The sequence below is a fragment of the Manis pentadactyla genome, chromosome 2, assembly GCF_030020395.1.
Source record: "Manis pentadactyla isolate mManPen7 chromosome 2, mManPen7.hap1, whole genome shotgun sequence".
Lineage (NCBI taxonomy): Eukaryota > Metazoa > Chordata > Mammalia > Pholidota > Manidae > Manis > Manis pentadactyla.
The window spans coordinates 213,422,802-213,449,741 of NC_080020.1; the positions used below are offsets into that span (position 1 = coordinate 213,422,802).

General features: G+C 43.2%; 1 protein-coding gene and 1 non-coding gene across 2 annotated transcripts in view; both read right to left on the bottom strand.

Annotated features, from left to right (window-relative positions):
• The window catches only part of WDR43 (WD repeat domain 43), a 48,400-nt gene extending 22,412 nt beyond the window's left edge, over positions 1-25,988 (bottom strand). Inside the window, exons 1-5 of the mRNA XM_036903592.2 lie at positions 25,719-25,988; positions 17,275-17,412; positions 14,205-14,326; positions 1,356-1,476; positions 460-599 (exon numbers count right to left, since the gene is read on the bottom strand). Coding sequence (XP_036759487.1) covers positions 460-599; positions 1,356-1,476; positions 14,205-14,326; positions 17,275-17,412; positions 25,719-25,943 — 746 coding nt within the window. The 5' untranslated portion in view covers positions 25,944-25,988. The remainder of the gene's footprint in view (positions 1-459; positions 600-1,355; positions 1,477-14,204; positions 14,327-17,274; positions 17,413-25,718) is intronic.
• LOC118921666 (small nucleolar RNA SNORD53/SNORD92) lies at positions 918-1,002 on the bottom strand. Its single transcript, XR_005028456.1, has one exon. It is a non-coding gene; the product is annotated as a small nucleolar RNA SNORD53/SNORD92 (small nucleolar RNA).
• Positions 25,989-26,940: the final 952 nt, after the last annotated feature.

Sequence of the window (26,940 nt, forward strand, 5' to 3'; positions counted from 1 at the left end):
ATTAAAAAGTTAAAACCAAATAAACTTTTACTTTTAAAAGTAGTTTCAAAGGGAATTAGTAACAAGTACTACTACAAAAAGAGGCTGCTGGGAATTCTGACACAGCTAAGGAATTAACTGTCCTCAGTTAACCATCAGTAAACAAGACATTACACTACCAAAGCAGTCATCTACTTAATAAAATCAGAGACTTTCCTAAAAATTTTGCCCAGTCAAAAAAATATTCAGCCCACAGCACCTCTAAACAAGATGGTGGAGGTTCTATTATGTAATGCTTTTAAATCCTTCTCATAAAGATTTGTTTTTTAGGCAGGTGCAATTCTTCATTACAAGTTCAATGTAAAATATAACATTAATTACAATAAAACAAGCCTCATACTCATCATTTATATTAACCATATAAGCGGAGACAGTTTCTTTCAAGGCAATGTTCCCTCCCAAATCCAAAAGACTACATACCAGACATTAAGTAACCGGTCATGTACTGCTCCAGATAAGAAATAAAGACCTGTAATTCCATCAAAGGGTTGGCTTTCATTAGGAGGTCTGATAGTAGTGAACGTAAGTGATGAAACCGGCGTCGAATGTCCCGTGAAGTGCTAGAGAAAGTTAAATCTCATTTAAGAGAGGATGGATACAAAGCAGCAAACATAAATTAAAGAGTCCCTATGTATCATAAATAATATATATGATACATTAACTGATCAGAGCTCCAGACTAACAGTTACAGTTACATTTAATTCTAAACACTGTGCTTACTTGTGCTATATTCCTCTCCCTTTTAAAAACTCCATCTGAAAAAACTGAACATTAAGATAACCCTTCTAACTCCCATGACCCTACCCCACAATCATTATTTCTTCCATTTTTGAATTGAAGATTCACTTAATTCTATCCACTTCTGAAGGGGTGTTTGGGTGCTCAGACACAGCCAAGGAATTGTAGGTCCTCATTTTACTCTCAGCGAGTCGAAACCACAATTTTAAGGCATCATCACAGCACCAAAAGTTAACCCCTGAGCACACTCAAAATGTAATACTAAATCTCCAGTCCACTACTATTAAGTGTACCAAATGCTGGAAATCAAAATTATAATCATTGCATAGTAGAGTAAGAGATCCAAATTCCACTTCCTTGTTCTATCCATTCTTCCAATGCATGTACAGGGGACATGTCTAGCCTATTTAAGATCAACAAACCAGATCTGGAGGCTAATCCTTGTCTACTAATTCTACTGTATTTTGATAAGCTTGAAAATAACCACTGTGCATTCTTAAAACAATATACTAGAACTCAAGACTTCTGCCTTCCTCCTTGGGTGACTGTTATGCTTACAACTGATTTGATTTACTCACTCTGTAGACTTCTTTGGTCTCCAAAACCCATAGTTTGATTGTTCGACCAGCTGAAAGCAACATCTTTCCATCTGGACTGATACACAGGGAACTGACACTGCTATTGTCACCTTTCCATTTGCTGTATTAGGAACAGAAACAAAAACTTCTCAATGAATGGGGAAAAACTTTACTCAGGGCAAAAAGAAGACAAAATACACATCTGGCATTAAAAATACCACTTAAGGTTCAATTATGCCAAACTGAATTCCCTAAAAGTTTGTGTCAGTTAAGTAACCTTCAACATATCACTATGATAAAGCCTCCCCAAAATGACAGAGATTCTCACAAGGCACCAGGAAATGGTAAGAGGTATAAGAATGTAACGGGTAGCTGTGTATCCTGTGATCCATGATTTAGCTAATGCCAAGGAAACTACCATGCTGGCGGTAGTTTCACAAGTCTAGCCTATCCCAACCATGATTCCTGCATTCTCTGGCAGGTTGGCCTTTAATTTACTTAGCAATATAATGATTTCTTAAGAGACAGTCCAAAAAGGTTATTTCTACACCAAATCCACAAAGATGCACTCCCCACTTTAGGGTAAAATAAGATACAGATGATCCCTTTAAAATATTTCAAATATGATCATTAGCATTGAAGGGCCCCCACCCATAAGACGGCGAACTTCCTGCTTCTCTTCCGGGTCCTCGGTTCCTGCTGGCGCCACCTGAAGCCCAATCACCCCTCACCCCCGCTAATCCCAGCACCTAGCCAATAGCCACCAGCCCTGTAGAAGTGACACCTCAATCAGCTCATGCCCCTTCCTATATAACCCAACACCTTTCCCTAATAAAGTGGAATTCTCCGGTGAATTGCTGCTGTGTGTCACTCCTTTCCTTTCATTGGTGCCGAAACCCGGGAGACGGGACACCCCAACTGGGCCCCGTCTTCCCCCGACACCAGCAGCAGCTTGCCCTCGTCCTCTTTTTCCAGCACTGGCTCATCACACTCACCACTCCTCTCTGGCCTTTAGGTAAGTTTTCCCCCAGAGTGGGCCGCTCTTCCCCGAGCTATCGCAGCGCCATTGACCGTGATCGTCCAGCAAGGCCCTGACACTCGGGGACGAGGAGGGAACTCTCCCCGCCTCAGGCCTTCACGGCTGCGGGGGACCCTCAGGCCCCCCTCCAACAGCCATAAACGAGGTGACTCCTTTGCGGATGAGAACGCTCCCTTCCCCCCCCCCTTACGTTCCTTCCGCCGAAAATTCCTAGTGCTAGGCACCTCGGACTCCGGCACTCTGCCTTCTTAGAGAAGTCTGGGTGACGACCCGCACTTCCTAAGAAACCGACTCGTATACGAGTTTCCGCAGACCCCCAAGGATCATCGGGGACGCCCTTTGTCTCCTTGCGGTCTGCTCCCAGTCCGGGGGTCCCCTTTCGTCTTCCCCTGTTTGTCTCCTTCTCTGTCCTTCAGCCATGGGAGCCTCCTCATCCCTCCCTGGAAGCTCACCTCTTGAATGCCTGCTCAAGCATCTAGCCACCCTCTCCCTGACGCCTGATATAAAACCAAAACTTCTCTGCAAATACTGCTCCCAAGATTGGCCGACATGCCCCCTAGACAATCACAACCAACGGCCCGCAGGGGGAGCTCTTGATCCTAACATCACTCGCGATCTTTTAACTACTGCCAGCACCTGAAAAAATGGAAGGAGATTCCCTATATCGAAGCTTTTCGCCTCCTAGCTCAAAATCCCAGCCTCTGCACCACCTGTTCCCCGCCCCAAGTTCTCCTAGCCTGCAAACCGTCTCCCTCCCCTCCACACACTCCCAGTCCCTCCTCGATTACCTTTGACCCAGCCAACTAACCTCCGCCATACAGGCTTCCCCCTTCAGCCCCTCCCCCTCCTACAACCCCTCCGCCCTCTTCCGCAGTAGCCACAGCCTCCACCCCCTCCCCCGCAGAAGCCGACCACCCACTTCCTTCCCCCCTCTCTCCTACAACAGCCCCTCCCCCTTCCTCCACCACCATCTCCTCCCCCACCTCACCCCCTCCGCCTTCATCCCCCTCACCATCCCCCCCACCCCAGCAGATCGAGCCTGAGCCTTTCAGCTCCCCTCTAACTAAGTCCCAGGAGCCTCCTCCGTCTTTGCCCCCATCACCTGTTTCTCCCCCACAGACTGAGCCAGAACCCTTCAGTCCCCCTCAGACTCGGTCCCAAGGGCCTCCCAAAATTATCGACCCCCCTCCGGGAGGTAGCAGGATCCAAAGGCATCGTGTGCGTTCACATCCCTTTCTCCTTAGGAGATTTAGCCCAACTTGAGAAACGCCTAGGTTCCTTTTCCACTGATCCCACAACATATATCAGGGAGTTTCAATGGACCCTCCAGTCATACAGCCTCACACATCATGACATTTTCATGCTCCTGGCTAATACCCTCCTTCCTGAAGAGCGTAGGTGAGTTTGGGACTTCGCCCAAACGCACGCCACCGAAACCCACAGGACTGACCCCACCTATCCCCCTGGCCCCACCGCTGTTCCCGAACAAGACCCACACTGGGATTATAACACCGCCGTGGGTCTCCGCTCTCGAGATATCTTCGCCTGCTGCTTAATAGCACGTCTGAAAAAGGCAGCTCGTAAAGTAGTCAATTTTCAAAAGCTCCAAGACGTAATTCAAAGGAGGGAGGAAACTCCCTCCGAGTTCTTAGACTCACTCAAGCCCTATTACAGTTATCAGCCTAGACCCAGAAACGCCTGACAGAAGACATGTCCTTATGACATACTTCCTAGCTCAAAGCTACCCCGACATTAAAGCTAAACTCAAAAAGTTAGAACACGGCCCTGCTACCCCACAGACTGAGATCCTAACAGTGGCCTTTGAAGTCTTCCATAACCGGGAGGAGAAGAAAGAACGCCGTAAACAAAAGGCTGATCAGGCCAATTTCCAAATGTTGGCCCAGCTGATAAAGCCACAACCTGGGCGCCCCTCTACAAACAAGCCCCCCCCCCCCCAGGAGCTTGTTTCAAGTGCGGAAAAGAAGGACATTGGTCAAGGGCGTGCCCCTCCCCCAGATCTCCTACCACCCCATGCCCCAGATGCCACAAAAAGGGCCACTGGGGGTCTGATTGCCCAACCACCAGAAGGGGAGGCTGGACGAACAACCACCATCCTAAGCCCTCCGTAGTGGGGCTGGCAGAAGAAGACTGACAGGGCCCGGGGGCTTCTCACCCAACCATTTCCATCACCAAACAGGAGCCCAGGGTTACTCTAATAGTAGACGGTCGCCCCATCTCCTTCCTCCTAGATACAGGAGCCACCTTCTCAGTCTTGCTAGAATACCGGGGCCCTACCATGCCTGCCATTACTCCTATAGTCGGGGTAGGAGGTAAACAGATTTTCCCATTAAACCCCCCCCTTTTATGCACAATCCAGGACAATCCCATACCTTTCTCCCACTCCTTCCTGGTTATGCCCCAGTGTCCCATCCCTTTACTAGGACAGGACATCCTTTCTCTCCTCCATGTTTCCATAACTATATCCACTCCCACAGCCCCCAGTACTCCCTTTCTGATGGCCCTCATAGCCGACGACCCCCCTCTAGCCAATGAAAGCTCCAGTTCCGCCCTCATACACCCTGTAAATCCCAAAGTTTGGGACATTACAAGCCCCTCCGTGGCTCTATGTCCTCCTGCCTCTATCAAATTACGTGACCCCTCTCAGTATATCTGTCAGGCCCAATACCCCCTAACCACTTCAGCCCTCATAGGCCTCCGACCCATCATTCAAGATCTTCTAAACAAAAATTACCTCAGACCCACTCACTGCCCGTTTAATACCCCCATATTAGCTGTTAAGAAAACCAACAGATCTTTCCGCCTAGTCCAAGATCTCCGCCTCATTAACATGGCCATTGTCCCTATCCATCCCTTAGTCCCAAATCCATACACCCTTTTATCGCAGATCCCTGCCTCGGCCTCCCACTTCTCAGTCCTAGATCTCAAGGACGCATTTTTTTCTATCCCTCTGGACCCCTCCTCCCAAGATTTTTCACCTTCACCTGGATGGACCCATACACAAGATATTCTGAACAACTCACTTGGACAGTTTTGCCACAAGGCTTCTGAGATAGTCCCCATATTTTTGGACAGGTCCTAGCTCAGGACCTCAAACAGTTTCATCATGATCACTCCAAGTCCACCTTATTACAATACGTGGACGATCTTCTACTCTGCAGTCCCTCGTGGGAACAGTCTCAACTTGACACTGCCTCCCTACTTAACCTTCTAGCTTCCAGAGGTTACTGGGTATCCCCCGTCAAGGCTCAAATCTCTTCCCCTTCTGTCACTTACCTCGGATTCCTTCTATCTCAACAAAGAAAGTCCATTACCTTAGACAGAAAATGGCTCCTCTCTGACCTGCCCGTTCCCAAAACCAAGACAGAAATCCTTTCCTTTCTAGGCCTGGCTGGGTATTTTAGAGCGTGGATCCCTAACTTCTCCCTGTTGGCAAGACCCCTATATGACCTCAGCAAGGGCCCCCCTGAAGAACCATTATCCTCCTCACCCCGACACTCCTTCATTAAGCTCCGTCGAGCCCTTGTGGAAGCCCCAGCTCTCCATCTTCCTGATTTGTCAAAGCCCTTCTCATTATACATTCATGAGAGGTCCAGTCAAGCTCTAGGAGTCCTAGGCCAATATTATGGCCCATCCTTTGCCCCAGTAGCTTATCTTTCCAAGCAATTAGACCCCACAGTTCGGGGATGGGCCCCCTGCCTACGGGCATTAGCCGCTGGACAGCTCTTGCAGAAGGAAGCTCATAAACTGACATTCGGGGCGCCCCTTACCATTCTGTCCCCACATCACCTAAAGGATCTCTTAACCTACAAAAGTTTACAGACTCTCCCTCCCTCCACACTCCTGACCTTACTGTCCTCTTTCCTCCAAAATTCAGACATTTCTTTCCTCCCCTGCCCGCCCCTGAATCCGGCCACTCTTCTTCCTCTACCCTACTCTCCTCATACTCCCTCGCATGATTGCCTGGAAGCCCTTCACAACTTCCTTCCGTGCCACTCCACGATCTCCGAAGGAGCCCTCTCACACTCCGACCTCATCTGGTTTACTGATGGGTCCTCCTTTAAACATGAGGGCACCCATTACGCAGGATATGCAGTAGTCTCCCTCGAAGACGTCATCGAGGCACGAGCCCTACCCCCCGGTACAACCAATCAACAGGCCGAACTCATTGCAGCCACCAGAGCTTGCACTCTAGCCCGGGACACGTCTCTCACACTGTACACTGACTCCAAATACGTATTCCACATTCTCTTGTCTCACGCGGCAGTATGGAAAGAACGAGGCCTCCTCACCACAAAAGGGAATTCCATCACTAATTCAGCCTTAATTACTAAACTTCTAGAGGTTTCACAACTTCCACACCGACTGGGCATAGTCCACTGCAAATTACATCAAAAGGACGACTCCCCCATTACAAGAGGTAACAACAAAGCTGACAGAGTACCCCGGTCGATTGCCCTATCAGAAGAAGCACCAGACAGCGATCCGTCTGCCCTTGCGGTTTTAGCCTTATCACAAGACACCCTCTGTTCCCAGGACAAAGAGTCCCTCTTCCGCTTCTTACACGATCTGTTCCATCCTAGCCCCCAATCCTTGATCCATTTTTTACAATCCTTTTTCTCTCTCCTGCAGACAAAACCCTACTTAACCAAATCACCCACAGGTGCACCATCTGCCAACGCACTAACCCTAATACTCCCCTCAAGGCCCGACCCTTCCCGGCTCATCAAGCAAGGGATAATGTCCCCGCCGCAGATTGGCAAACAGACTTCACTAACATGCCCCCCGTACGGCGTACCAGATACCTACTCGTGTTGGTATATACATTTTCAGGATGGGTCGAAGCTTTCCCCACCACTAACAAACGAGCTTCCGCGGTTGCCTCTATCCTCCTCACCCAGATCTTTCCTAGGTTTGGGATGCCCACTTCCCTCCAATCAGATAACGGCCCTGAGTTCACTGCCCAAATCATTCAGAACCTCTCCAAGTCGCTCTCACTCCCCTGGCATCTACACTGTCCTTATCGACCACAGGCTTCGGGAAAAGTAGAAAGAGCCAATAGGACTCTAAAAGACATCCTGACCAAACTATCTCTAGAACTACACCTTGACTGGGTTCGCTTACTTCCCTTAGCTCTACTCCGCATTCGGGCCCTCCCAAAGAAACCTTCCTTCTTGTCACCCTTTGAGATCATGTACGGCCGCCCAATTCTACCCCCAGGGCTCCCTTTCCACAAAGGACCGATTCCTCCCAATATGGCCCTTCCGCTACTCTCTCTCCTCCGCACCGAATTGTGGAAATATCAGGATTGGCTCCTTCCTGATCCATCCGCCTCCCAAAACCCTCCCGTCTTACAGCCCGGCCAACTAGTGTTTTATAAGCCACCAGAGGATCGGCCCTCTCTCACCCCAAAATGGGAAGGTCCACACCGTTATTCTCTGCACTCCCTCGGCCGCCAAACTCTTACTGCCTGATAACTTTGTCACCCCTTGGATTCACATCTCCAGGTTGAAACCAAACACCCAGGACCCACCTTCTCTGGACACTCAAGACCCATCGGTCACAATCCAGAGTCCTTCGGATACAGCCCAAGACGCTGTCTACTCTACCACACCTCATCCCTCTGATCCCTTGAAACTCCGCATCTCCCGTTCACCCCCTTTGCCATCCATACCCGAATCATGACCTTTTCTTCCTTTACTGCTCTCTCGCTCTTGTTCCTCATTTCTGTTGTCTTCCCCGTCACCTCAGCCTCCTTTGTATGGCGATTCAAGGTCAGACAGACTTACACACAGCATCAAACAAAAAACACTGCCCTCATTACCACATCAGACTGCCCTCTAAAAGGCTGCTCCGAGCCTTTGTACCTTCACTTTCCTCCCTCCACCGAAGTGTTCACTAGCAGCCCCCTTTTCACTCCCTACCTCTGCTTCCTCTACGACCAAAAACAAGCCTCATGCAGGCAGTGGGCAGACACCTATGGGGGATGTCCCTACTGGTCTTGCGCCATTCACTACATGGGTGACTCTCGGTACCCACAGTATTACTCCTCCAACCATTTCATAAAATATCCCAACAGCTCATTCTCCTTATCAATCCCTGATCCCTGAGACCCTCGATGGGACGCCGGAGTCACAGCCTCAGTTTACTACGGGGGGTCCTTGACCCCCCACGGTACCCTTCATATCTCTCGAGAGTATGTTCCTTCTCTCAAGTTGCATCAGATATCGGACATTCCGAAAAAAGTCATTATTCAAACATTTGACGGCGCCTCTTCATCTTCCTATCCCTGCCCCTCTTCTAATTTCTCCTACCCTTGGTTACAGCTCATTCAAGACACCACCATCTTTCTCAACCACACCCTCAACACCGCCAATTGTTTCTTGTGCGCATCACTACAGCGCCCACTGCTGGCCGCCGTGCCCCTTAATATTTCCAACTACCCCTTCCACGAAGAAGGACAACCCCTCCGCCCTCTGGCAGACATACCCCTATGGGAACCAGAATACGCAGATAATCTCACCATCCACGACTGTGTAGGCCCAACTCCACCCCCCTCCAGCGCACTTCACTGCCTCTCTACACCCCCACCTCCGACTCGAAAACTTTTACACAACCAGGACACTTCTTTTGGGGTAATGGCAGTCTTTTCAACTCACTGCCTCCCAACTAAAATATCCCCTGCATTCTCGTCACCCTAATCCCACAGCTTACACTTTACAGCATGGCAGAATTTCTTGAGCTCCAACCTCCCTTGCCCTCGCGCACAAAAAGGGCTGCTTTCCTTCCCATCATGGTTGGTATCTCTTTGACCACCTCAGCCATTGGGGCAGGGTTTTCGGGAGGGGCCTTGGGTCACCCTCTGTGGGCAATTAGAGATCTCAACGCCAAACTTGAGGGAGCCCTGACATCCACTGCCGATTCCCTGGCCTCCCTCCAAAGACAGGTCACTTCGCTAGCTAAGGTCACCCTTCAGAACCGGCGGGCCTTAGATCTGCTTACAGCCGAAAAGGGCGGCACCTGTGTCTTCCTTTGGGAAGAGTGCTGCTATTACATCAATGAATCCGGCATTGTAGAAACTGACATTACCAAACTCACCGACCTTGCCTCCAGCCTCCACTCTGCTTCCAATTCCAACCCATTCTCTTCAATACTAACAAACCCCCTCCTTACCTGGCTCTGGCCCATTGCAGGCCCCATAATAATCATTCTTCTCGCCTGTCTCTTCTTACCTTGTATAATAAAGTTCATCAAATCCCAAGTCGGAAAAATCTCTAATCAAACTTTCAACCAGCTTTTACTCAGGAACTATCAGCTTCTGGCCACAGAAGATCCCTCACCCTCACGTGACCTCCTCACCACACGCTGAGATGGACCCCTCTCTCCGCTGGAAACTGTTCCTGGAAACAATGGCCGCAGACGCCTGGCTCCTGACACCCATATCCTCTTGGCACCTTTGGAATCAACAAGTCCTCGACCTATGGTTACAGGGAACCTTCACTGATTTCCAACCTGAAGAAGTCCACATCTACTGGTCCTTACTATGGGGAGTCCTATCAACCCTTTCCTCCCAGTCCTCAAGCCCTCACTCCCTTCTCCGCCCCCGTTCAGCAGGAAGCAGTCAGAGAGAAAGCAACGTCCACAACCCCATAGAGGAGAAAGGGGGGAATGAAGGGCCCCCACCCATAAGATGGCGAACTTCCTGCTTCTCTTCCTGGTCCTCGGTTCCCGCCGGCGCCACCTGAAGCCCAATCACCCCTCACCCCCCTCCCAATCCCAGCACCCAGCCAATAGCCACCAGCCCCGTAGAAGTGACGCCTCAATCAGCTCATGCCCCTTCCTATATAACCCAGCACCTTTCCCTAATAAAGCGGAATTCTCCGGTGAATTGCTGCTGTGTGTCGCTCCTTCCTTTCAAGCATGAGTCTTTGAAGTTTGTTGCACACATTAATGCTTCTATAAAAAAGGTGCCTGGCTACTCATAAGATCAAGAAATAACAGTAACAATCTTCTTACCAAAACCACATTGGAATATGTCCAATTACACATTTGGAAAAGCAAAATTAGATTCCCATCTTATACTATACACACATAAAATTTAACTGATTAAACTACAACTACCTGACTAAAAGTAACTAATAAAAATCTTAAAACTGTGCAACAAGTCATAATATTAAGAATAAAAGGCTAGGAAAAGAATGCACTATAAGCAAAGGATTAATACTCAGAATATATAAGTAGCTCTTTATATTCTACAAATACATCCCTGAGTTCAAAACAAGAACTCATAATAAAAACAAAGGACATGTGTGTGTGTGTGTGTGTGTGTGTGTGTATACACACACACACATATATATATATGAGCAATTCACAGAAGATACACAAATTGTCTATAAACATGAAAACATTCAAACTCACTAGTTTAATCAGAGAAATGCAGCAATAAAGATAACTTTTTATCCTCACCGGTTCCTAACATGTTTAACATGTTAACTCATTAATTCCCACAGTTTCAACACTCACTTATATTCATTATTCAACATCTATTTACTGAACTGATACACATTAAAAAAACATATGATCACCACCTTCCTTACTCAGCACTGAAATTGCCAGCACAGAGCTAATACTACCACCACCACCACATCTGCCATCCCCTCCCGCATCAAGAGCTTGCAACTCCAAGTGTAACCGTCCCACATCAGCATCACCAGGGAACCTGACAGAATTACAGATTCCCAGGCCCCAACCTAGACCTTACTATCTGTCTGATCAAGTAACATATATGCACACTGAAGCCTGAAAAGCACTAGATCAGAAGTCTAGAAAACTGGTTCCAGAGGACTGACCTACACATACTGACATCTAAAGGCCTCCCACTGACTCTACAAATCAAGCTCAGCCACTGAGCCACAGCCACCACACACTTCCAATCCACTTTTTCATGTTTCATTTCCAATAGTGACAGGCAGTCAAGGATTCCCAGTCATTTCGAGAATGCCTTTAACGTGAAAAACAGAGACCAAAACCAAACAAAAATCAAAACACATCCTCAAGAGGGAGATGATGTAAGGAAGAAAAGAAAACTTAAATTGTATAGTATCTTCAGAGTTAAATATATGCAAGAAATAATGCAGCAAAAAAGAAATATTGAGAGAAAAATAGGCCCTGGAAGTTAAAATTATGGTTAGAGAAATTTAAAAACTCAGTACAAGATCTGGAAGACGAAATTGAGGCAATTTCCCAGGTAACTAAAGAAAGACACACAGGAAAGTAAGAAACTTAAAGGATTAGTCCAAGAGATGCAACATCTAAGAGTACATACAACCAGAGAATGATCAAAGAAAACAGAGGGGATCAACCTGTCAAATATACAGTACAAGGAAAATGAAGAACACAAACCCCCAGGTTAAATGGTCCCTCGAGTGCCAATTCACTGACTAAGAAAAAAAAAAGCAAGGGTATTTTAGAATATAAGGATAATTAACACTGAAAACTACACAATCAGCCAATGCTTCAAAATCCTGAGGGAAATTAATTCCTAACCCAAATTCAGTATCTTCAAAATATCAATCAACTGAGAGAATAAAAACACTGGTGGACAAGCAAAATCTCAATAAACGCACAATCCACTCACTGTTTCTCAGGAAGCTACCAATTCATGTGCTTCACCAAGAAGAGGGAGTAAACCAACAAAGAGAAAAAAGGGATCGAGGAGATAGAAGCTCCATCTGACAAGAGAATTTTCATGAAAATGATGAAATCCCAAGATAACTACTGCTAAGAAGACCCCAGAAGAAGACAGAGAAGTCCTCCAAACTGGAGGGAAGCCTCCAATAAACAAACAAAGTTGACTGAGTAACTCATGTGTCCAAAAATAATGAAGATTTACACTACTGTAGAAGTGAGAATGAACTAATGACGGCATGTACAAAACTAAGCAAATAAGGCAATTTTAAGCCCCAAGAAATGCAAAATGTTGTGGCAGAAAGATAATATAAACCTAATACAGTCCAAGGCTCATCTGTAACAATACTGGACAGGGAAAGGAAAGAGACGTGAGTTTCCTATGTTCCATAGTAGGAAATCAACAGATTGTACCTAAAATGGAAAGCGAAACTCATTATTAACAACAGCATTAAGAATGCCAAGAATGAAAATGGAAACAATATAGAGAGCACAGCTTGGATGGGAGCTCAAGCTCTGTCTGACTCAACCTATTTTCTCAACTGTAAAAGAGGGATTAGAGCCCACCTCACAGTGTTATGACTAAATACAATGCGCTGAACACACTGCCTTAACCAGTGTTAATTACCAGTCCCATGTGGAGGACCTGACTTTGTGAACTCTCATCCAGACATTTAAAAGCTAGTTGCACAGGCCCCACCCCACACCTAGTGGATGAGAATCTGTACAGGTGTTTCTGTCATGAAACTACTATATATGACAGTGTGGAAACTACTGCCACAGGTAGACAGAGTGCCAACACTTACTGGACCTCTAGGCAGATGACACACTCATCTTCATATCCAACCCCAAACCCTCCTTTAAATCTAAGCCTCATGCACCACCCCATCAGCTGGGTCTCACCTTCCTCATGTTATTTCAAATTCAACTTGTCTAAAAACTACAAAACCATTTATTTCCCTCTTCTGATCGTAAGTTCTATTAACTGCACCACTATTTGCCTAATAAGTTCACAAAGCTGAAAATTCAGTAGTTATACTTGACTTAGTCACATCTATCTCCTTTCCGGCACTTTCTGTCACCCCTCCTCCCAACTCAAAAGCGCTGATGCTTCTTGGCTGGTTATCTTTTCCATTGTTATTTCCCACTCCTACCACCCTACACCTTGACCATTACAAACACCACTTGGGATCTGGCCTCTCTGCATTTGAACCAGTTCCTTCCCGTATATTCCACATAATGCTGGCAGATTACTTTGTCCTAAAGCATGGTTTTGTTACTTTATTCCCAAGACACTGACCTTCAGTGGCTCTCTCTTTCTTACTAAGACAGAATCTAAAACTCCAATAAAGTCATTTTAGTATACTACAAAAACACTGTACAAGAATTCAAGACAGCAGAATTAGAACTCCCTCTCTGCCACTATTAGCTATTAGCTGTGAGACCATGGGCTTCATTATCCTCCTTAGAGTCCTCATCTACATAAATAAGGTGAACTGCATTCATCAGTCCAATAGCTCTTATACAGCCAAATCACAAGATTAGGTGCCTGAACTAGAAGAGTTGTCTGATATTTTTATCTATGACACCTACAGCTAGATTCTTAAGATACTGTGGCCCATGTCCTCTACCATCATTATTCCCTAATACACCCCTCCTCTAAATTACCTGCCCGGTTCCATGTAAAACTTTCACTTTCCCTCCTAGCCTCTGTTCTTGCCATCTCCCCACCTTCCTTTCCCTACCTTCAAAAGGATTCTCCCACCCTCTTCTAGCCAAATCTTACCTGTCCTAAAGGGCCCAAATGAAATCCATTCCCTCCCACTAGGGTTTCCCACACTAGCCCTCATTTGACCAGTAGTTGCACACTACCTTATGGCACCTCTTGTGCCATTATTGAATTTTTATGTATTAAAAGTTTGCATGCACAATTCAAAGTTTCTTGAGAACATCTATAACCTTCTTAGTGTCTACATTCTCCACTGCAGCCAACATAAAACTTTACTTTGATAAAGCAACAATGCAGCCTTGATTTGTCAAACTCTAACGCACTTCCAAAGAGTAAGTTACCCCTCCAATCCCATAAAACCATCAGTGTTACTCACCACTTTACTTTGCATGTCTGTGTATTCCATTCCACAATATATTTATCATCTGAACAACTATACAAACAGCCATTATCTTGATGCCACTGTATGCAATTGACTTTGTTGTCATGTCCACCACTCTGCAGATAAAAAAAAAAAAAAAGACTTAAGAAAAAAAACTCATCTGATATGATCATGTGCACTCTGGAATCATTACTAAACATTTAACTAAAATGTTAGGCCTTGAACTCCCTTTACGATCATTTTGATGATACCTTATAGAATTATACATAAATCTGTAACACGGAATTTCCGAGTTTATTAAAAAGGAACCAAGAGCGCCAGGGTTAGGAGTGTAGGGATGATGTGGTGAAGTAGAAAGGGGCCAGGCTTTGACACTAGTCTGTCCTGAGATTGAATCCTTCTAGTTACGTGATCATGGATAAGTAATTTAACTAACTGAAAAAGCCTTAACCTACAACTATCCACTTCCAACAGCAAAAACGGTAATAAATCGGCTGTTACTTCATCTAATGTTAATTTTTCCTTCCTCTCTTCTGGAAAAACGTTGCTTCCACATTGTAAGTCAAATGATACTAGTCCTAAATGTCACTTGCTTTTGACAGGAATGCCAGCACTAAGCATGATAAAATACTTCATGTACAGTGGCAATGTTTGTGACACTTGAGTAAACTAGCAAAATCAAACCTTACAGAGTTTAAAGTCAACAGTTAAGGTAAAAACCATGTCTAGTCAAATCTATCCTTGAAAACCCCTTTTTAAAAAGTACCAAAACTCAGTAAAGAAATCACTGTTTCTTCAAGTAAACACTAAATGTTTCCTTGTGCTATAGATCACACCACAGGAATGATACTTTCAACACACTCAGCATAGTGAGATGCTCACTCAGAGGCACACAGGAATGCAGACATGGACTAGAAAGAGCAAATTCAAGTCTCCCATCTCACATATATTCCAGGATGAACTCATTTCAGTAGAATAAGGTGTTATATCACCTACAATGTAAGCAGTTATTGTTTTTACTCTTTCTACCTGAGTTTTCATAGATTAAATGTATATACAATGAATCACCACTGAGCACCTATCTAAGTTAAGGATGAAAGTTACAACTCAAAACCACTTCTACCATATAGATTGCTCCCACCTCAAAAGAAAAACATTTTTCAATGTTAAGTGCAGTTACTTCTTTTTCCTATCAGCTGTTTTGTATTAGACATACACACAATGAAGTGAACAAAGGATATGAACAGATAAATTTATAGAAAGAATTCAATAGGAAAATAAAGATTTTCAAAGTTAGAAATCCAAGAGATACAAAGCAAAACAAAATAATATTTCAGTCTGTTCATTCAGCAATTTGTTTAGCATTGTAATTCCCATGCTGCTAAGGCTATAGTAAAAGTGGCACTATTGCACATTGTTAGGGGGTGTCTATCAGCTGTCCAATCATTCATTCATTTACTCATTCAACATTTACTCAATACCAATTACATGCCAGGCACTATACTAGGCACTTTCGATATATTATTATATCTAAATCACAATAAAATCATGCAAGATAAATTATACAATATACAATTTAAGAGATGAGAAGTTAAATTACTTATCCATGATCATGTAACTAGAAGGATTCAATCTCAGGACAGACTAGTGTCAAAGCCTGGCCCCTTTCTACTTCACCACATCATCCCTACACTCCTAACCCTGGCGCTCTTGGATCCTTTTTAATAAACTCGGAAATTCCGTGTTACAGATTTATGCATAATTCTATGAGGTACCATCAAAATGATCATAAAGGGAGTTTGAGGCTCCATCGGCATCATGTTTGTGGCCAAAGAAAGCAGCTATGACACCGAACAGGATGCTATGTACCTGCTGACCACAAACGACTGACCAAAATAAAGGGGGAAAAGGATCACACTCAACTCAGAGGAGAGGAGGAAGAAAAAAAGGGAGATTCCTTCTTGCTTTTTTATACACCTCAAAGCACTTTTTCTTACAGTTGTACATTATTTTAAATATGAAAACAAGTAATATATATTTGAAAGCAGATTTTAAATCAGATAAAATTTTTCACCTATCAAATCAGCTGGTTTTTTGTTAGTGTTATTGTCATTTTAATGGGAATATTCAATGGTGGCAGTAACACTACTGAAATACAGGTACTCTCCTTCCATTACTGACTCAAGTACAAATTACAAAAACTCTTCCAGAAAGTACTTTTAACTATGTATGAAAAGCCTTATCACTCAAATTGTTTGAGCTATTATTTACAGGCAAGTAATTCTGGGAATCCACATAAGAAAAAAAAAATTTAGAACAACAAAAAAACTTGGAAACCACCTACCTAATGGTCAACAGAAAAGACATTTCTGCTTTGCCAGATGGATTGCCAGCAGGCTCCACCAATAAGGGGTGCAAGAGGGAGAGAGGGCTGGAGGAGGAGCAAGGGACTTGTTCCTTCCTGTCTCCCAGTCTGCATCAGCCCCGCACTGCTCCACCCCAGCAGCGGGGAGCCTTTCAACAGCAGCTGAACCCAATATGCAATGTTCCAACACTTGCAGAACCAGTCTCCTTCCTGCAGACACACCAGTCATCAGCTAAAGCCCCTCCTCGGTGGTCTGGACCCAAGCCCATGGGGCCACTTCTCAAGGGACAGCAGCACTGAGAGCAATACCTGCTCCTTAAAGGTCTGAGTTTCAACAATAATCCCAAGAATCTTCTTTGTTCCCCAGCCCTACAGGTGGCGAGCTCCTTCTTGCAAGTGCTGTCTCTGATACTTAAGAATTTTTTTTACCCATATTTATTTTAAACCTATTCAACAATTCTTCGTATTTGATTATGTTACCTATGTTACATAGGTAGAACTATGTCACCTATCATAGCTCTTATCAAATATTACTCTTCAGAATTTTAAATGTGGGAAGGGCAGACAAATAACCCTATAGTGCAGATCCTACAACATATCCTGAACTGTCTTGTTTTTAATAAGCCTGTAATAATCAGAGTCCCTGTCATATCTCTTTTATATAAAATATACATACACCACACACACATATATACTTACTGTCAATTTACTGTGTAATTCTCCTTTGACTGTACTGTATAATAAAATGCTACCAACTGATGTACCAAGAGCCACCAAGTCAACCTGGTTACTCAGTTCTATAGCTTCTGATTTCCTTTTTTTCCTTTGGGGGCTTTCCTGGAAAAAAAAAGAAAAAAGAAAACAATGTTTTATTTTGTATTTCAAACACAAACATTATTAATGCATAAATGCAAATGCCCACTAGCCTATAAATGAAACATGACTGTTAGTAAGAAACACTTAAAAAAAAAAGTGGAAGTGAGATTTGCTCCCAGATGATTTTTTTACCTCCTACTTAGAACAAAAATCACTCCAAATGGTAAGAGGAGCTCATAATTCCCTGTCCCAGTCTCCAACCTCTCTGTTAGGAAGGCAGCAAACAAGACAACTTGGTACACTTTCAGTATAGTATTAATGGGTCCAAGCAGTCTCCCTGCTGCTTCCGATTCTCACAAACTAACCACTCCTAACAGGTCTGAGTGAAACCTCCATTCCGCAAGCAAAGAGATTTTAGACCCGCACCTGCGCAGCCAATGCTTCCCTGCCCTCCAAATCTCCTGCATTCTAGTGTTGTTTTCAGGAAAAGGGACTCAAATTGTTTTTATTTGCAAACATGCATTTACCTCAATTTGAGTCAAAAAACTGTTGTTAACCAGTAGACCAGCACAGGGCACACACACCACAAAAGTTGCTCCAGCAACCGATAAAGGGCTAGCCTGGAAGTTCCATGGTGTCTTGGTGATTCTAATGACTTAAAAGGCACAAATTTCAATCCAGTGTCAAATGCTACAAGACTTCTTTCATTTATTTCAAAAAATGGTACTAACAGCTTCTGTCTATCATCAAAAAGACAATGAATGATCACAACTTCAGAGTACTACTTCAGAGTTTATAATTATATAAACTTTTGAATGCCAGAGAGTTGTTTATATTGACTTACTCTTCTTGAGGGAGTCATTTAAGTTTCTGATCACAGGAATAACAGGTTCAGATAGAAACAGGTTCAGAAAAATCATAATTTCAGAACTTCTCTTCCATATGTCAATGTTTTTAAAATTGAACCCTACTAGCCTGTATTTTATAGCATAAAGCTCTGATAAATTCATTTTTTTGGTGTAAAACACCCCAATACCACAGGAAAGAGAACATCTCTACAGCTGAACTTTGCTTTAAAGCACAAAGCAGACCAAGATAGAATATCAGAGGAGAAGATTTATAAAATAGTTTCCTTTTTTTTCCTTCCAGATATCTTATGGGGATGCTAAATTTGAAGAATTTGATTCATTGGATACACTTAGGTCAACATAAAGTAAAAAGATTTACAGAAAAATGAAAGTAACTTTTTAAATACAGAAAAAAGAATGTGCATTTGACAAGTATTGAGAAATGCATCTAATTAATAAATCCAGAAGAGAATTTATAATTAAAAGCCAAAATATAAAAAAGTCTGATAATCTCATCAGTAACATTTAATTTGCTCGAAACATTGAACCTTTCGCACAAGATCCCATCCTCAGAATGATCTGAGAGTAAATGTCATTTCTACATAAGGTTATGAACACAAACACGCATTTCAGGCCAAGACAGTGGGACAAAGTATGCCAACCCACTACTACATCAGAAGAGAAAACTTCTCTGAAAGATTTGAGAAATTGTTTCTTCTACTCTTGGTTTTCCCAAACCAAATTAAAAATTCTACATTTAAGTTTCTAATGTGTGAAACATAGGCTGGCACAAATACGTGTATGTTTTTCTACATATGTGAACTTGCATTAAATAGCATAAAGAAGTTTTAGAAATTAAGCATGAACATACTCAAAGTCCTAATTCCTCTCTCAGCAAAATCCTTTTTGAAAGAAGCAGGAGTAAATAGGAGGAGTATGCACATAATCTATGACCAATTTTGAGGATCATGGTCTAAACATAGATAATAATCCAATTAATCTAAAAAAAAATTACTGACCAGTGTAGGTTTTCTAAGAGCTGATGATCTTTTTAAAAGTAACTTCCCATTCAGCAGAATGAGCATGTCCAGACAGGATATACATCAACCAAGTAACAAGTCTACATAAACAATGTGTACTCTAGTGAAATTTATTATTTTAAATACTACCCCATTACTAGATATTTCTGAAACCAAGAGTTTAGTACTACTGATGATCATAGCTTATAACAGACCTTTTCTATCTGAACCTATTATTTCTGTGATCAAAAAGTTCAATAACTCCCCCAAGAGCAAATCAATATAAGCAACTCTCTGGCATTCAAAAGTACCTACAGTTTACCTACAACCCACCATTCCAGCCTTATTCCAATTCCACCTTTACATTACACTCCCTAATCACAAATATACTTTCCTGTTTTGCTTTTCCCTACACTTGGGGGGGAGGGCTTTTCCTTATCACCTCAATTTTCATTTGGTTAAAAATCTACCTATGTTTCAAGGTCCACCTCAAATATCATCTCTCCAGAAAAATCTCTTCTTTCTCTTAAGGCACAAGTCATACTCTGCTTTGCATTACTAGACACAGATATATATATCTGAATTGTCTTTATTTTTTCCGTGATGTATTAGTCAAACTCAGGTTTGTTTCCTCTAAAGTGTCTAGTACAATGTCACGTGCACATTAACTATACATGTAAATATATAGTCATGGAAAGGGTAAGCTAACAATTTAGTTCACATTATTTGTGACCAGAAAATCTGAGTTCCTGAAGGTACCAGGAGTGAAGACCAAAACAATGTCATTTCTTATACTAAATAGTCTTTTCCAATGTGACGATGTGACTGAGCTAAGCAATAGTAATACCAGTCAGAAGAAAGCTTCTCAGCATTTGACACGGAAGGCAATCGGAAAGCGGACTGCGAGTCTATGAATGACACATGTGCACGATTTATAAAAGCAAGGCATAGGACAGACATGGGGAGAACAAAGAGCAAAAAGCACATCCAAGTGATAAGAAGTCTGAATTTGATGAATTAGCAGTAACATTTAGAATGAGATCCCAGAGTCAGAGTTTACAGAGCCAGTACACTCATAAAAACACATGTATCTATAACTGAAACAACTTTCACAAAGAAACCTCTCTGTTCCCATGCAAAATCCACTGTGCTATTGTTTTGCATTTTTTTAATGCTGTCGTAACCCACTAAATCTATTTCACAACCCAGTAATGGATCAAAACCTAGTTTTGAAAATAACTGACCCCTAGACATTGAAAATTATGCCAATGTTTCAAGTGTCATCCAGCAGCTAGTCTAGTATCTTACACCTTTTTCCGGCCTATCATACTGTCATTCTGGCAGATGTTTGTTTCATGGATAGCTGAATAAAATGTATGCATTTTACATACAATCACATCAGTATTTATATCAAAAACAAATTCTGTCGAACTCTTCTACAAAGCCACAGTAATCAAGACAATTTGGTACTGGCACAAGAACAGACCCATAGACCAATGGAACAGAATAGAGAGTCCAGATATTAACCCAAACATAAAATGTCAATTAATATACGATAAAGGAGCCATGCACATACAATGGGGAAATGACAGCCTCAACAGCTGGTGTTGGCGAAACTGGACAGCTACATGTAAGACAATGCAACTGGATCAATGTCTAACCCCATACATGATAGTAAATTTGAAATGGATCAAAGACCTGAATATAAGTTATGAAACCATAAAACTCTTAGAAAATATATAGGCAAAAATCTCTTGGACATAAACATGAAAGACTTCTTCATGAACATATCTCCCCAGGCAAGGGAAACAAAAGCAAAAATGAACAAGTGGGACTATATCAAGCTGAGAAGCTTCTGTACAGCAAAGGACACCAACAATAGAACAGAAAGACACCCTACAGTATAGGAGAATATATTCATAAATGACAGATCCGATAAAGGGTTGACATCCAAAATATATAAAGAGCTCACGCACCTCAACAAACAAAAAGCAAATAATCCAATAAAAAAATGGTCAGAGGAGATGAGCAGACAGTTCTCCAAAGAGGAAATTCAGATGGCCAACAGGCACATGAAAAGATGTTCCACATCACTAGTCATCAAAGAAATGCAAATTAAAACCACAATGAGATATCACCTCACACCAGTAAGGATTGCACCATTCAAAAGACAAACAATAACAAATGTTGGCAAGTTTGTGGAAAAGGGGAACCCTCCTAAACTGCTGGTGGGAATGTAAATTAATTCAACCATTGTGGAAAGCAGTATGGAGGTTCATTAAAAAAACTCAAAATAGAAATAGCATTTGACCCAGAAATTCCACTCCTAGGAATTTACCCTAAGAATGCAGCAGCCCAGTTTGAAAAAGACAGATGCACCCCTATGTTTATTGCAGCACTATTTACAATAGCCAAGAATTGGAAGCAACCTAAATGTCCATCAGTAGATGAATGGATAAAGAAGATGTCGTACATATACACAATGGAATATTATTTGGCCATAAGAAGAAAACAAATCCTACCATTTGCAACAACATGGATGGAGCTAGAGGGTATTATGCTCAGTGAAATAATCCAGGTGGAGAAAGACAAGTATCAAATGATTTCACTCATCTGTGGAGTTTAAGAACAAAGCAAAAACTGAAGGAACAGAACAGCAGCAGACTCACAGAACCCAAGAATGGACTAACAGTTACCAAAGAGAAAGGGACTGGGGAGGATGGGTGGGAACGGAGGGTTAAGGGGTGGGGGGAAGAAATGGGGCATTATGATTAGCATGTATAATGTGGGTGGGGGGCATGGGGAGGGCTGTACAACACAGAGAAGACAAGTAGTGACTCTACAGCATCTTACTATGCTGATGTACAGAGACTGTAATGGGGTATGTGGAGGGGACTTGGTGATGGGGGGGGTCTAGTAAACAATGTTCCTCATGTAATTGTAGATTAATGTTACCAAAAAAATAAATAAATAAATAAATAAATAAAAACAAATGCACAGGAGCTTCTATTTTGTCAATGGGATCTAATCTGCAAATGTTATCTTCTTTTGAAGTATAAACTACAAGTAGAGACCTCAAGACACAGCATTGCACAGGAATACAACTGGATTGCACTACATCTCTAAGGGATGTGCATAGGGATACTCAGCTTTTTCCTAGGAACACCCTTAATAATACTGTGCTTGTCCTGTCCAACATCTCAAATGCCATGTGCTTTGTTCAGTAAGCACTAAGCTGTGGGGGGTCATGTTAACTGCAGTGACAGCAAAGCAGGATGAATATATTTACTGTGGGCTCTACAGCAGTTAGGGAAGAAAAAGTAGGAGAGTTTCAGATTTAAGAGAGCAATGAAATAGCAGGGTCAGTTCCCAGGTGGCACAGCCACTTATTGTATAGCTTTGACATACCTTTTAACAACTCAGCCTCAATTTATACACATAAACCTGAGAAGCTTTAAAAATAGCATTCCATCTATAGTCCATTAATCTAACTCCTTACACTTTCCTTATTATCATTAGAGGTTCTTTTCCCCCAGGCTCCATCAACCAAGGAATGCTCAGCTATATAAAACACACAAAAATCCTCTACAAACTGTGGAACTAAATGCAAAGTACTGTAGAATTCTGTGACCAAGAACTAGCAGCAGCAGCCTAATTTTTTCAAATTATTTATGAACCATTACTTTAATTCCTGTTACCCAAGAAACCCAGCACGAACTCATTTTTCTCCATTGCTAATAGTAGTGTCACCAAAATTTGTCCTTGGGTGGCAAATTGCCAATTATTGAACCAGATGCAGGATATTCCTGCAAAATGATTTACATTGAGAAATGTAGCAGTAAATGATAAACTGAGCCCTTACAGAACACTCACTGATCCATTCAACAACCAACATTTATTGAGCACATATTACATGCCAGGCCATACTGCACCAGTCATACATACAGCCTCATTCAAACCTCTCAGGACCCTGAAAGAGGGGTGGCATTACTGGGAACATGAGCTTAAGAATAACATCTTTTTCATGCCTCATATTCTTGTCTCAATGATGAGATCATCTTAAAACTTAAATAGCTAGGGTTAACCCAAGGATCTGGAAGCAGAGGCTGAAGCAATTGCTACAAATCACTCCTCATGTTTTATTTTTAAAAATCACTTATTTTCACACCATATGTGTGCAATTTTGTTTTAATACAAGAAAACTACTCCTCTCCCTCATCTTCAAGCAAAAACGTTGCTACAAGAGATACAATCCCCCTGCCCCAAGATGATAAAGACTGGATTTCCACATTCCTCCCAGCTCTCAATTTTGTGACTCAAGATCTAGGGTTACAGCATAGGAGGCACGGGACCAGGTGTCAGAGTTCCTCCACTCCAACTACTTTATTGATTAAGGCTTTGGTGAAGTCATTTAAACTTCTTTAGGTCTGATTCTGTTTTTAAAAATGTAATAATTTCAGGGCACTTCATAGAGTTGTGTGGCTAAAACAAGAGCATAAAATAAAAGGATATTTGTATAAGAACTTCTTTCAAATGTAGCCCAACTCTCATTTTTCAGTGAGGCCCTCAAAATTAAAAGTGCCCTGCACAATGTGCCAAAAGCAAGTTTGAGTTGAGTCCTGGTTATGAAACCAAATCCAGATATTTTTCTATTGTATCTGGTATGGCTTTAAACAGGATATTAAAGATAAGCAGAAGTTTTATTCCGGAGGCATGCAAACGGTTTGTAAGTGAACAGAAAAACAAACTGACGACAAACTTTTGCCAGCCTAATATTAACTAATTGTTGAAGACAAGAACTAAGCTCTAAATACCTGAGTTCTAGTTCTGGTTCCATTTTTGGCTTTTTGCAAGTTCCTTAATTTTCCAGATCCTCAGTTTCTTCTTCCCAAACAAGGCAAAAAATTAGTCTTTATCTACCTTGTGGGTATTAACCATACCACTGTGAGATACTAATAACAATAGCAACACTTAACACTTGTAGCACTTGCACACCAAGAACTGGTCTAAATGCTTGCACATTATTGAATATGTTGGCTTTCACAAATACTCTGTGAGGTGGGTACTATAATCCTTGCTTTACAAATGGGGAACTAGAGGCACAATTACTACCATGAAGCCAAAACTAGATTCAAAAGTAGGAAGGAAGTATAACTTGGGTCCATTCACCAAATCTTTGCTCTGTATTTCCCCTCAACATTAGTATTATCACCACTTTACAGGGCTGCTAAAATACAAACACAGAAAAGAACTTTGAAGAGGAAAATACGCAGAATGGTGTACTTTTAATGAGAACTGTGATTTTTTTTTAAGTCCGAGTTTTGTGCTTAGTCCCGACAAGATTTATCAACAGATGTCACTTCATCCAGAAACTATAAAAATCTAGCTTAAATCTGAAAAATACATAAACATACTCATCCAAAGTATAACAAGTAATAGATGTATATCTACTTTCAACCTACTTAACAAAAAGTTCCCCAGGCTAGTCACAGAGTTAAGAGCTGTCCCAAATGCTAGCTTTTGAGCTTTATAAATAAAGTCAACTAAACACCACCCCTCAAAACACCTGATGCTTCCAAATCACATTGGACTGGTTCGATTTGGCAACCCTAGAACTGCAGCTCCCACGTGCGTGAGAGAACAGATGTAGTGGAGTGACTCAACAGTGAATGGCATCTTATCTGAGATGCGTCCCTAACAGTGAAAGACTTTCCCTATCTCGGCAGTGACCCATTCAACGTCACGCGGGCTCATTCGCCAAGTTAAACTACAACTTCACTTTACCTCCATATCCTAATACAGACTTCAGACTTGGGGGAAAGGTGTGTGTACAAAAGGGTAGCCGAACAGATGTCAAAAATTAAAAAGCAACAAGGTACAAACGGCTGAGAATAGAAGCGAGCCTGGGAAAGTCAAGAATTTTAAGACTGCGCCCCATATCCTGGACTTGGAAGAGAACACGTGGTGGGTTGGCACCCAAGTGAGGAGGGTTATCTGGAAACAAGCAAAGAGACTAATTCATTACAACCACCCAGGCAAATCCGGTGAGCTGGGTAGAGGGTGGGAGAAGAGTACAGACCAAAGAAGGGTCTCAAAGGCCGTAACTCTAAAAAGCGCGTGCCGATGAGCGAGGCCCAGCAGAAAGAAGTCGCCCCTGAGGGGCCGAGGGCCTAGGCGAAAATGGCGGCCTGGAGAACTACGAAACTCAGACCGCATGGAGCTCGCCTGTAGGGCTCAGATCCACGGCCAGTCAGATCGGGCCGCGCCCTCCCTCGCTGCCCCACAGACAGGCCCCACACGGGGCTGGCAGCGTGGGCCCAGTCCGCGCTCCGCCGAGCTCCGCCACGTTCCGGGCCGAGGAGGGGCAATCGCGATGCCTGGCCACGCGCCGCAGGGTCTAGAGGGGCGCAGAGACCGAGCCCCGACGGGCGCCCGCCCCCAGCAGTCCCGCCTGCTCTACCTTGGCCTGCAGCCGCGCTGGCGCCCAGGCCAGGCAGGTGCAAGTACTGCTGAGGTGCGCGGAAGGCACGTATTCCTGGTGCAGCCGGTTGTTGGCTGTCTCCCACACTCGCAGCTGACCGTCTGTAGACGCCAAAGCGAAGTAGGCCTGGTTCTGCGGAGAGAAGGCGCAGGGGATCCCCGACGGGGACAGAGAGTCGGCAACTTTGACGCGGCCCGCCGCCATTGCTGCTCTGGCTCCGCGGCAGCCACGTGTTCGCCCGTGCGCAGGCGCACCGGCGCGGGGCGGGGCCTGGAGGGAGGAAGTGAGGGCGGAGGGAGGGCAGGGAGTCGAAGGAGAGGCTCTGCGCAACGCAAGAGGGCGTTGGGCTGCCCACCCTGTGGACGGTGGCCCGCTGGGCCCAATGTTAACTTGTACTAGGAAGGGAGAGGAAATGTGGAGGAACGTGATTGTAAGACGGGCGAACAGGGCACGTTCCTTAAAAAAAAAGAAGAAAGAAGATTTGGGTCGGTTTTTTTAAAATAACATGTTAAATAAAATGTTTAAAATAAATATGCACCTATAACTTCATGATTGTAACAAGTGTTTCCATTTTTTCCTACCACTTACAGGCTACAATCACGTATATACATAATTTATTCAACCGTAGTAGTGTAAAAGTAATGGTGGGAGCGGCTATTCCCTCTTACTCTCTCAGGATTTATACCATATTACTACATCAAATAGACAGTTTTCAATGTATCCATAATTTTTCACCAAAGCTATGCATTCTGATTCAAGAAATGCCACGACCTGTTCAGCCAATACCGAGCCTTTGTCTAGCAGGAAAGAGCAAAAAACACCACCTTCAGGACTATAGGGAGACTGAAATTTTTATAGCCAAGGAGTACCGTGGTAAGATTTTCATTTTAGATAATATAGAATGACAAATTGACTATATCATTAAAAGACCTCCTGATACTCAACTGTAGGTGGTATGACGGCAAACAGACAAAATAGGAAAACAGTGGGTCAGATTCCAAGTATAATATGAAGTTAGAGCCAATAGGACTCACAAAATGGATTGATAGTGAAGGGTGAGAAGAGGCATGAGACAAGAATGACTCTAAGGCCTAAGCAAAAAGGTGAATGGTGATACCATTGCTGAATTGTGGAAATCAGTTTGGGTAGAGTGGAAATCAGAGTTCTGTTTTAGTTAAGTATGATGTGCCTATTAGACATC